Here is a 12,975-nt window from a genome sequence, read left to right on the forward strand (position 1 = left end):
TCTCAGATATGCTTTGAAAGATAGTAACTCCACTGTTGTGGGGGCGATAGAGAGTAAATATAAATGCAGTAGTGTGAGCTAAAGCAACCCGGAAGCACATATAGGGTAAGTTAGGATCTTCCCTGGAGATGTCCCTCCCACATGGAAAGCTATCTTTAATATAGGCACATATTCCATGCCCATGGCGATCTTGGGGGTCAGATTTAGAAGTTAAGTTAGAGTATCCTGAAATTGCAAACTCATCTAGGGAAATAGCCTGTCCAATGCCAGTTTCACTTAAAAATAAAAGGTCTGGTTTAGTCTCCTGTAATTGGGTTTCAACCTCTGGAAGGTTAGAACGAAGACCCCTGATGTTGGAGAAGGAGACATGGTAGTAGGGGTCTACGTTGGAAGTTGGGGAACCGGGTTTAATCGTGTATTTTTTCTTGAAACTTGTCATGATGAAATTTTGGAATTTGTGGACTAGGTCGACAGATTTACTTAGAGCAGGACAGAGAGGGGAAATTAAGAGAGAAAAAGAAACGAAGAATTTTTTTTTTTTTTTTTTATTTGTAGTTAATGATAATGATAATTTAGATCACATCTAGATCACATGTAGTTAAGATCACATTTAGATCACATGTAGTTAATGATAATGATCACATTTAGATCACATGTAGTTAATGATAATTTAGATCACATCTCTTGCTACTAAGTCTGTTTACAGTCTACAGAAGGTTTAGAACAAATTCTTCCTTGGTAAATCTGTTGTTAGTCTGACACAAGTAAAAATTAAATTCTTTCTCAGCAAATCTGTTAGTGGTTTGCAAGGAATTATAATCAAATCTGTAGTCATGATATATTATTGAGTGGACAAGAATACACAGATGTAATCAATTTATTCCATTACTACAAGTATTAAATAGTAACAACTGCTGAATTGCCACATAAATCACAAAATGTTTGCCTTCCATCTCTCAGTGTCAACTGACTCCAGCCAACTTTGCTTTTGTTAAATACATGTGAGCCGCAGTCATATGTTTGAATCATGTCAAAACAGAGTTTGCAATAAAAAAATGCTCCAAATATCGGAAAATTTGACCTAAAATCAATGCCATTAAATGAATTCTTCTGATATGTGCGTCTATAGTTGTGCATAACTTGGAAAGTAATCACTTTCCAAGTTATGGCTATTTTCTTTCTGACGCCTTCGTCAATGGAGTCAATTGTGTAGGAATCAGAAATTTAAAACAGAATTGATAATTGTATAAGAACTGGGAAAACTTTGAATCATTGCACATAGATGAAATAGTTAACGCCTTTTACTAACCTGGATTGCAAAGTATTAAGGCCTTCAAAAGTATGTACTCTTCTTTTGTTACGCCAAGACTTGTGATTTTGCTGGCGAGTTTCCGGCTAAGGTTATCCATCTCAGGTGAGCAGCCATACGTATTTGCTGCTTGCTCTTGGTCAATTTTGAAATCTTCTGCAAACTTCAGGAAGTGGTTGTAAGGACAGGATCGATGGGCAAGGTTCAGACATAAGATTTCAAGCCATGAATGCTGTAGGAGATTCATTTGGTCACCCAGGGGAAGACTGGCAAATCCTGGAAGACATGAATAGACACTCAAATATATAAGCAATTTCATATATACTCACTTCATAATGCATACATCTAAAGTAATATCTGTATACTAGAAGAATACCAATCTCAGGACAGGTAAAATCAAATCTCTATACACAACAGTTTTATACCACTTTTATGTCCCGACTACAAAGATTAAAATCAAGATATAATGATACTAAACCTCATGTCTAGAATTCTTATTCCAATTCTGATCAAAATCCATTTCTTTTCACTTCCAAAAATGTTTAAAATATAAACACGAAAAGTCTTAAAAAAGAAATTGAAATTCATAGAATTGTGCTTAATCGGAATGTAATGATATATGGAATAAAAAAGTTCAAACATTAACGGTTTTCAAGACCAAAACTAGTGGAGACATTTTTTAAACAAATTCAATGTTTTGAATAATAACAAATTCTTCAGCAGGAAAATGTTTGTTACTTTTATTATTATTATTATTTCTTTTTACGTTACATGTCGGTGATAATCCTTGGTACATCTTCAGATGTCGTTGAAGTCTTGAATGTTCATTACAATGTGAGTGTCAGTCAACATGTTTATCGTATAAGAATTCACTGTTTTTTAAGCACTGTTGATATATGGAATACAAAATTCAAACTTTAACCACTTTTATTTAAATCATCTAAATAAACCTGTATATTTGTTCACTAGTTGTTGATTTGATCATGTGGACATATACTTTATTTTGAAATAAACAAATAAATAAAAACAAGAAACAAATGAACAGATAAAAAAGCCAGGAATAAAATAAATAAACAAACAAGTGAAGCATGCATGATCCCCCGTGAATGCACAGTGAATGAGGCATAAAAAAATGACAAAGTTCAGCATTGCCCGCCCCCTGGCCCCCAAAGTCTCCAGGGGACATCAAATTCTGGTCAAAATGAACAAACGGTGCAGTTTTAGGCCTTAACATATGTAAATTTGAGTTCTGCACCATGCAAAAAAAAAAAAAAAGAAATCGTTTGACTCCCTCACCCATTTAGCTCCAAAAGTCCCCAAGGTTTTAACATATTTAAATTTGAGTTCAGCACCATGCAAAAAAAAAAAAAAAAAGAAATCATTTGACTCCCCCACCCATTTAGCACCAAAAGTCCCCAAGGCCTTAAAATATTTAAATGTGAGTTCAGCACCATGCAAAACTGCTAGACATACACAGAAAATTTTGGACAAATATGATAAAAAAGTCCCAAAAATGGAGTGTTTTTATTAGCCCTAAAAGAGCCTCTGAGGCACACCCAAATCTTATCGTGAAGTATAGACAAACAAAATTATATAGAAATCAGTTAGTTACAACTTTTTCAGAAAGTTTTATAAAAATCCAAGGCATTAATTTTTTTTTAATAAGCACAAAAATGTCAATTTTAGCCATTTTTACCCAGAGTTTTCCCGGAAAATTTGTTCTGTTACTTTTTTACTTATAGCATGTTTAATGTTTGTGCAAAATTTCAAAAAAATTCCAAGGTGTAGTTATTGAGAAAAGTGCGGACAGACGAATGGATGAATGGATAAGGGAGAATTTACAGGTTCACCCTCCTTTTGTCGGGGGAGCGATAAATAAATAGAGCTTATCAATAAAATAGACGGATAAGAAAAAACAGTCATAAAGACTTTTCCTATCTTATAGGGAAGCAACAATAATGAGAGTATAATATTACTTCAGATCAAAGCAAAATCTTAGGCTAATAAAAAACCGTTAAGTTAAAATAAAACTAATACCTCACCGCTGCGCCAGCTTGACCACACAGGATCGTACTTCCCCTCTCTTCCTTCACTCCCCTCCCACCCCTACTCCAATTCTTTACCCCCACCTCAAAACTTCTACTATCCACATTCACAAACTATACAGCCCCCTTTCTTTCAGAGTATAAACTACACCCGAATATATTTTATAAAAAAACAAATATAACCTTGATTCTTGTTTCAATAACTTCACCTTTTTTGGTCTAATGAGGTGGTCCCTTTGAATTGAGATTCCAATGTATGCATATATGTAACCACTAATGTTTGTATAATAAACAGACTTATATACTAGCTGTACAAGCATGTTTCTTATAGATTTAATTTTCCATTTCGTATGGGTACACAGTTTTTGTTGTTCCATTTTCTTAGCTGATGTAGAGATTTTCTGGTTTGGTGACTCTTGAATATGTAACATAAATTATCCATGTGAAAAAACAGTCAGTGTGAAGCCCACAATTGTAAAGCCCACAATTGTAAAGATTGTTCCCTGTGCTTTGTTGATGGTTATTGCAAATGACAATAAAATTGGAAAGTGCAATTTCCTAAAGTGTAATGATGTATCCGGTGGAATCATAGGAATGCATGGAATGAAGATATATTCATCGGTAAAAAGTCCTGTTATGATTGTTGTTTCCATGATATTGTTTGTTAATTTTTTTTATTGCAAGCCATGTGCCATTGCAAAGCTTGGATTGGTTTATATTTCACAACATGATAATTACTACGCCAAATTTCAGTTGCAATACATGCGGTGGCATCCCTGACAAATATAGCTGTTGGATAATTAACCACTTTATCTCCTTTCACAACAGTGTCGATGGATTTGTATTTGACTACCTTACTTAGAATTTTACATTGAATAATAGCGTGGACGTCTTTGTATTGACCTGCAAGAATAGCTCGTTCACTCAGTCAAATGGAATTCTTATAATTTGAATATCTGCAAAAACCTTTTAAACTAACTCTGCTTTTGATGTAATAAAATTACAGAAGTTAAAAGTAAAAGAATTTTGCTCTTATCTCTGACCAGCTGGCACTTTTTCGTACCCAATTTCCCACAAGTGATGCCAAAATTTATGTGCGGATCGAACAGTCTGCAACTGTACATACATATTTTGAGTTAAGTTTAATGTCTTCACATGGAATAAAAAAGTAGAGTATTTGAGGCAAGCATTTATTTCATCTGCTGGTGTTTATTGAAGAATAACAGGTAACATTTGTCTGAAATCTCCTGCAAGCAATATTACTGTATTCCAAAATGGTCTGAAATTGCCACACAAATCTTGCAAGGATCGACCAAGAGCCTCAAGTGATTTTTTGCGTACCATTGTGCATTCATCCTAAACAATAAGTTTGCATTTCTGCAATATTTTTCCCCATATTGGATGTTTTGGAGATGTCGAACATAAGATTTTTGAAAAATTGAATGTTTTAAAATAGAATAAATAATTCTTCTACTTGGCAGCAAGGTCGCAGGTATTCCTCATGCAGCAAGGGCTAAGGCTATGTCATTTTGTTACCGAATGGCTGCCAAAATTAATTTAATTAGAAAGGTTTTACCAGTTACTTCTGGTGCTGTTCAAGGTAGCAGTAATTTCCAAATAACTTCTATTCTCACAGTCAGTAAATTAGGTGACTAAAATAGGATTTATCAATGTTTTAACAATGCCTTATTCACTGTAATTAATTTAGGAGACTAAAATAGGACGAAGAATTCTAATCCACATTTGTCATCAATTGAAATGAATGGCTCTCGTCTTCAGGAGGCCTCAAGTTTTGACAAGCTTCTGGGCTTGACCATTACTCCTGATCTTAAATGGAACACGTATATCAAATCTGTTGCCAAGGCCGCTGGAAAAATGGTGGGATCTTTCTATCGATCCAGTAGATATCTCACTGCTGATGCTATTCTCTACCTATATAAGAGCCAGGTACGTCCAAGGATGGAATACTGTTGCCACATCTGGGCAGGAGCTGCTAGAAAGGACTTGTCCTGCCTTGATAGAGTTCAAAATAGACTTCGTAGCCTCGTAGGAGATGTCCTTTTCTCCTCCTTGCAACCTCTATCTCACAGAAGAGATGTTGCGAGTTTGTCTCTGATGTATCGTTATTTTCATGGAAAGTGTTCAACTGAGCTTCAATCTTTGGTCCCCCCTCGCCAAACTTTCACAAGAAACACTCGTCTAGCTGTAAACACTATCAATAATTTCCCCCACTCTTTATCTGTGGCTAAACCTAAACGTAGATTCCATGAACAAAGCTTCTTTCTTAGAACTGCACGCCTATGGAATTGTCTTCCGTTTTCCTGCTTTCCGGCTGACTACAATATTGTTGTGTTCAAGTCTAAAGTAAATAAGTTCTTGATGAGCCGTTCCATATAAGTTATTAAATTTACCAAATTTTCATTACTAATGATTACTATATTGACCAATTTCTACTGTACACTCTTTAACCCTTATCCTTGAGTGGCCTCTGGGCCTTGATAATGTGGTGATGCCTTTGTAAAAAAAAAAAAAAAAAAAATAGAGATAGAGAGATAAAGGGATTGATAGACAGAGAGAGGGGAGAGTTAGAAACAGAGAGGGCGAGACAGAGGAAAGGAGAGAGAGATAGAGAAAGGGGCTCAAAGAGAGATGGAGAGGGTGATATAGAGAGAATGATAGATTGAGAGAGGGAAAGGGAGAGATGGATAGAGAGAGAGAGGAAGAGAGAGGGGGTTGAGTTTGCAATAAAACCCCAGCATCCGACTTCAATAGGAAATACAATGGTTTTCCAGCCATTTCTGACACATTCTTCTCGTAGGTCTTCATATCTTTCCAACTTACACTGGTTGTGCCCAGTGTGTGTGTGTGTGAGGATATGTTAAAAAGAAGCAATAAAATGCTTGATCGTAAGAATGCAAAAGTTAAAATACAAATTATTTTTCCATCTTCTTTCATTGAAATGCTGACTATTTGAAATTGTTTGCGAAGGTCTTTTCTGAATAGTAAAGACCTACTTGTATCAATGAAACCATCGTACATCTCTGGAATCTGTAATGTATAGTTTTTAAATAAATAATATATACTAGCTACCAGTGTCCCAGAAAAATGATTTACTGTAGAGATTTTATGAAAGTACGGAATAGTTATCTTGTTTAAAATGGGTAATTAAATAAGAATTTTACTATTTTAACAGGATTAGCATATGCATTCATATTTACCCATTAAGAAGGAGGGTTGCGTTTATCTATCTATATACATAAAAGCGAAAATGTATGTATGTATATATGTTTGTGTGTATGTTTGGATGTCTGCTAAAAACTTTTGACAGACGCAACGAAAATTCACAAACTCGGTATCACATCGAAGCTCCATCCTTTGCTCGAAAAATATCGAAAAATTGGCCAAAACCGTTAACTTTTTCACCCCAAAATCGACAATTTTCGACAGGGGAGGGGGGGGTCAACAAAAATGGTCCTCTCGTGATAATGACCAATTCTACGCATGCGTCAGATGACATCGTGACCTGATTTACTTTAAATAGTTGAAAAACCGAACAAATTTCGTGAACGTTGTCTTAGCTCAGTTGGTTAAGGCCTTGGTCCATTATCTAAACGTTTTGGGTTCGAATCGTGGTGTGATATTTTTTTTTTTCAATTTTTTAAAATTTTAATATCGAAACAGGCTTATTTAAGCAATTTTCCACGTGTTCGTTTTTCTGTTTTCATCGTTCGTTTGCCTTACATTAGTTTGTTTTGTATTTTTTTTCCCGCTTAGTGTTAACGTTGTTTTCTTTTTTACTTCGCTTATAACAAACAAACCAACATCGTCATCGTAACGCTCGATGACTTCCGGCCACGCACCTGTCAATTTGGTTCTTAAATGAATTCAAACATCTTTCACTAACTTATTCTGGCTGGCCGATTTTATTTTCAAACTTCGCCTCAGGGTTTTGGGTTGAAAAAAATCTTTATAATGTACGTACTTGTCACTGCATGAAGATGTCATATTCCAAAAATCACATAAATCGATCAAGTAGTTTTTTTTTTTATTTAAGAAAATCAAATGTTATCACACGCTTTATCAAAGATTTGCTCCACACCATTTTGTTTGAGGGTTAACGACACTGACGACACCTGGTGGAAATATGCGATTAACAAGGGCAGACCATCGACTTAAAAAAAATTTTTTTTTCTTAAATGTCGAAAACACTTTTTTTATAATACAAATAATAAAATAACTTATTTAATAAATAAATTGACTTCTTTATTAAAAGAGAATGTTGAAAACCCTGTTTTATTTTTTCGTTTAAAAACAGACTTTAATAAGCGAACATGAAAAACTTAGATGAAAATATAAAAGATAAATCAATCAAGTATTTTTTTGGAAGAAAATCAAATTTTTGTATTATATACTAGCAGGGGTTACCCGGCGTTGCCTGGGTGATCGGCCCCCTTCCCACTCCGAGGGGTAACAAAAAAAGTCACCCCTCTGGATTTACATGCTTGGTGCCGGCCTCCCCCCTTCAGGGAGAGATAATCCCCAACCCCACCTTCAGGGAGGAGGGTGCCTGGAGGCCCCCCCCCCCCCAAGAAAAAAGTCACCTCCTCCTGGCCTCTTCGCCCCCCCTCCCCCACCCTTGGACTTGGAGGGGGACACCGGCTCCCTCCTTTGGGGGAAGAAACTGCCAAGCTCCCCCCTTTCGGGTGAGAAAATGCCAGGCTTCCCCTTTTGGTGGGGGGATGGTGGCGTGGCCTTCGTTATAAAGATGGCCGGCCAGCTGAAAAAATGACGTCATCGCCGAGGTCCCAACAACCAACAAGCAAGATATGTGGAACTCTTAGACTGTCAATAATCAACAGTAATTTTTACAGACAGCGTTACAAAACTTCAAAATTGGATTGAAATAAAGAACACGATGATTTATACTGAAACTCATCTAATATTAATAATAAAAAATAATAAAAAAAACACAAGTTGTTTGTTTAAGTATTATAAGCAATTGAATATTTCGTTGTATTATAGATTTTAAAGATTAGAATGCGTTCGTTAATTACTTATAAATTACATTTTAAAAAGTGAAGGAACACGATTTGATTTGTAGTAAACTTGAAGTTTATTTAATATAATTAAATGAAAATTATGCATGTAAGATTATGAATATTTGAAGCAGAACACAAGCAAAACATTTTATATGAGTTAAGACAATAAACAAATATTAAAATTAAACTATTTTTTTAATCAAAATGTTTTTTTTAAATCAAAATGAATGTGGGTTTGTATTACTGTACACATAGATTCGAAAAAGTTGTCAAAAAACAAATATATAACAAATAAATGTTATCAAAGGAAAGATAAGTTACTTTTCTACCAAACTGGATATAATTTTCGTGTTTTTATTCAATTTAACATGTTTATTCAGCTCGAAAAGCATACAGTGTTTACCGATGTATTGGAAAATTCAAGATGGCGGCTGATTCTCTCGTTAACACAGTAAGTTCAGGAAAGGGTGTTATAAATAATAAACTAGACAAAATACTATTAAAAACCACCGAATATATGTCAAGTTATGTCACGGTAACATATATTGAGTGAATTTCTAACAGTATTTTGTCTAGTTTATTATTTATTACACCTTTTTCCAAACTTACCGTGTTAAAGAGAGAATCGGCCGCCATTTTGAATTTTCCAATACATCGCTAAACACTGTATGGTTTTCGAGCTGAATAAACATGTTACATTGAATAAAAACACGAAAAATATATCCAGTATGGTAGAAAAGTAACTTATCTTGCCTTTGATAACATTTATTTGTTATATATTTGTTTTTTGACAACTTTTTCGAATCTATGTGTACAGTAATACAAACCCGTTTTTCGAGCTGAATAAATATGTCACATTGAATAAAAACACGAAAAATATATCCAGTTTGGTAGAAAAGTAACTTATTTTGCCTTTGATAACATTTATTTGTTATATATTTGTTTTTTGACAACTTTTTCGAATCTATGTGTACAGTAATACAAACCCGAAATGAATTTAAGACCACGAGTGAATGCGCGTTTTTTTTTTAGTTTAGTTTCATATATATATATATATATATATATATATATATATATATATATATATAAAAATAAGTATTTTTAAATTTTATCTTTCTAGCTTAAAAAAAAAGTTTTAAAATTTTATCAGCCGGCATAATTTATTTTTAAATATTGAAAAATTTCAGGAAAATTAATTTTTGCTAGATTTTCAAAACATGTGTGTCAACAGCTTAAAAAAATCGTCTCTTCAAAAGAACATGTTTTAAAGTAGACGGTAGTGAACGTGTGTGTGTGTGTGTGTGTGCGTGTGCTGGGTAGAACAGCGTTTGTTTTCGTGTTGTGTGTACGTGTGTGCGGCTAGAGCCAGAATGGCGGACGTGATGTCGGAGGTTGGATTGTTAGATTGTGTAAGTTTCGTATTTTTGTAATTTGTAAATAACAAGTTAGGAAAAAATTAAACCCTTCCAAGATGGACAATAAATAAAGCCATAATATTTTATGGTAAAGTTAAGAGCGTACGAACCATAGTTTTTTAGATGTGATTATTGGATTAACCAATCAGAAATCGTCTGTGGCACACACATCTCTGTTTTTATAGATAAAAAAAAAAGCGTTTTCGACATTTTGTTTTTCATGTTTGATTAATATAGTCTATTTAAAAAAAAAACTGTTTTAGACATTCTTGTTAGAAAAAGAAGTCGCTAAGTTATTATTTTTTATTTGTATTATAAAAAAAAGTGTTTTCGACATTTAAGAAAAAAAAAAAAAGTTGATGGTCTGCCCTTGTTGATCCCATATTTTCACCATATTTCCGCCAGGTGTCGTCAGTGTCGTTAACCCTCAAACAAGATGGTGTGGAGCAAATCTTTGATAAAGCGTGTGATAACATTTGATTTTCTTAAATAAAAAAAAACTACTTGATCGATTTACGTGATTTTTGGAATATGACATCTTCATGCAGTGACAAGTACGTACATTATAAAGATTTTTTTCAGATTTTTCTGGTAAAAATTTTTTCCGACTCATTTATGTTTCTAATGTAATCCCTATTTCATTTAATTGTTTTGGGAATTAATTTTTGGTAGATCTTCATTTTTTTTTTTAGGGTTCTGCCTACTTGGCTATTTTTTTTTTTGTGATCGAATGTGTATTTGCTGCTATTTCTATTGAAACAAAAGTTGTAATGATTTATTTTTAATTATATTTTTTTTGTGGGGGCGGTGGGGGGGGTTCTTTCCAGTGCTCAATATCCGGAGAATAGTTTCTTCTCGTTGTATCTCTTCTGACAAAATATTTGGTGGAGAGGGTATCACATACTTCTTCCTTTTTTTGAGCGATTACATTTACATATTTTTATCCGTTCTTTTATTTTTGGAATTATTGTTTCCCATGATGAAAATGATTAGTATAGCAGGTGTGTTCCAAACAACTTCATATCAACCCAAACAACGCTGGGTATCCATGCTAGTATATATATATATATATATATATATATATATATATATATATATATATGAATGACGTTATTTTAATGCATGTGTACCTGGAATACTTTTCCAATTTTAGGTGTTACTTTAATTTTTTATTTATTTCATTATATTTTTCTTATATATATTTTTATCGGAAAGTTTAGTCTATGTATTTAGTTGTTGTCTATTTCATTTCTATAGTTTAATAAACTGAAAACGGACTTTTATACACTTTCATTCCAGCATAATTCTTCTATCTATCTATCTATATATATATATATATATATTTGCTATTTATTAAAGAAAAATCTACATTAAAAAGTTATTTTGTTTGCATATTACATTAAAGAAAATCTATTTTAATAATTAGCAATACCTTATTAATAGTTATTAGTAATAGAATTGCTTTGATTTTTCTGTTTAGGAATATTATTTAAAGTTGATTTATTTTTTATTTGATTTATTTATAATTTATTTTTTTAATTTAATTTTTTATAATTTAATTTATTTTTAATTTAATTCATTTTTAACTAGCATTGCCGGTTGTAAATATGATATTTTAATTAATGCAGATTTTGCATTTATTATATTACATTGGACTCAATATATAGTGATGAATTTAAAAAGTTAAAAAAAATGACTTGTGCGCCACTACTGAGAATCAAAACCAAAACATTTAGCTTACTATTTACTTTTTCCTTTAATGCCTCAGCTATGAAGAAATGTTTGTTGCAAGGCTAAAAATTCAAACATGAACCAATAGCTATTACGTTATGCATACATATTTGTAATGCCATTGTTCAACCTTCACCTGGTATTTATTTAATTTTTACACTTTTGCATCGATTTTCCTGGGCTAAAAACCCAAATAAAATATTTTGTATGGGTTTGAATAACCTATATATTAAGTTTCATATCTGTAGATAAAAAACTGACATAGGGGTTTGGTATATATATATATATATATATATATATATATATATGAATATATATATGAAACACTCAGATCGCAATGCGAAATTCAACGAGATGTTAACCTCCACCTTCAAAGGAGATAACACCCGGACTGCATCTGAACAGTGGGAAACACTGAAAAATGCCATCCACTCTACAGCTCTCAAAGTCTTTGGGAGGAGGACAGGTAGCAAACGAAATGACTGGTATGATGCCAACTCTGCTACCCTCAACCCTCTGATTGAGGCAAAGCGTTTGTCCTTGCTCTCATACAAGGCCAACCCATCTCCTACATCGCTGGCTGCACTGAGGCTTTCCAAAAGGGCAGTTCAAAAGGCTGTAAGAGAAGCTGCAAACAACTACTGGATGGAGCTCTCCAAGTCTATCCAGCATGCAGCTGATACAGGAAATATAAAAAATATGTATAACGGGATCAGGAGAGCTACAGGACCCATAATTAACAAAACTGCTTCACTGAAGTCTAAATCGGGTGAACCCATACTAGACAAAGTTAAACAGCTAGACAGATGGGTTGAACACTACTCCGAGCTTTACTCCAGGGAAAACATGGTACATCAGTCCGCCCTGGATGCCATTGATCATCTACCGCTGATGCATGAGCTCGATGAGGAGCCTTCTATAGAAGAACTATCCTGTGCAATAGACAGACTGCCATCAGGAAAAGCCTCAGGAAAGGACTATATTCCAGCAGAGGTCTTAAAAAGTGGAAAGGCTAGTCTGCTTGAGCCCCTCCATAGTCTTCTGATACAGTGTTGGAGAAAAGGCTCAGTGCCTCAGGGCATGAGAGACGCAAATATCATCACTCTCTACAAACACAAAGGGGACCGCGGTGACTGCAACAACTACCGCGGTATCTCACTGTTGAGTTTCGTTGGCAAGTTATTCGCATGTATAGTATTACTGCGACTACACGTTCTTGCCGACCGAATCTACCCAGAATCTCAATGCGGCTTTCGTTCAGAGAGATCAACAATCGATATGATCTTCTCCCTACGCCAACTGCAAGAGAAGTGCAGAGAGCAAAACCAGCCTCTGTATGTTGCCTTCATAGACCTGACCAAGGCATTCGATCTCGTGAGCAGAGATGGACTATTCAAAATTCTCCCACTGATCGGATGCCCACCAAAACTCCTTAG

The 12,975-nt window shown here is 34.1% G+C and overlaps 1 protein-coding gene across 4 annotated transcripts in view; it reads right to left on the reverse strand.

Moving 5' to 3' along the window:
* Positions 1-12,975, reverse strand: part of LOC145268215 (steroid hormone receptor ERR2-like) — a 274,707-nt gene that overhangs the window by 55,814 nt on the left and 205,918 nt on the right. For all 4 annotated transcript variants that reach the window (XM_080123514.1, XM_080123515.1, XM_080123513.1 and 1 more), the window contains one exon: positions 1,310-1,585. In XM_080123514.1, the coding sequence (XP_079979640.1) occupies positions 1,310-1,585 (276 nt within the window). The remainder of the gene's footprint in view (positions 1-1,309; positions 1,586-12,975) is intronic.

The sequence above is a fragment of the Euprymna scolopes genome, chromosome 43, assembly GCF_053919585.1.
Source record: "Euprymna scolopes isolate OS-2025 chromosome 43, ASM5391958v1, whole genome shotgun sequence".
Taxonomy (NCBI): Eukaryota; Metazoa; Mollusca; class Cephalopoda; order Sepiida; family Sepiolidae; genus Euprymna; species Euprymna scolopes.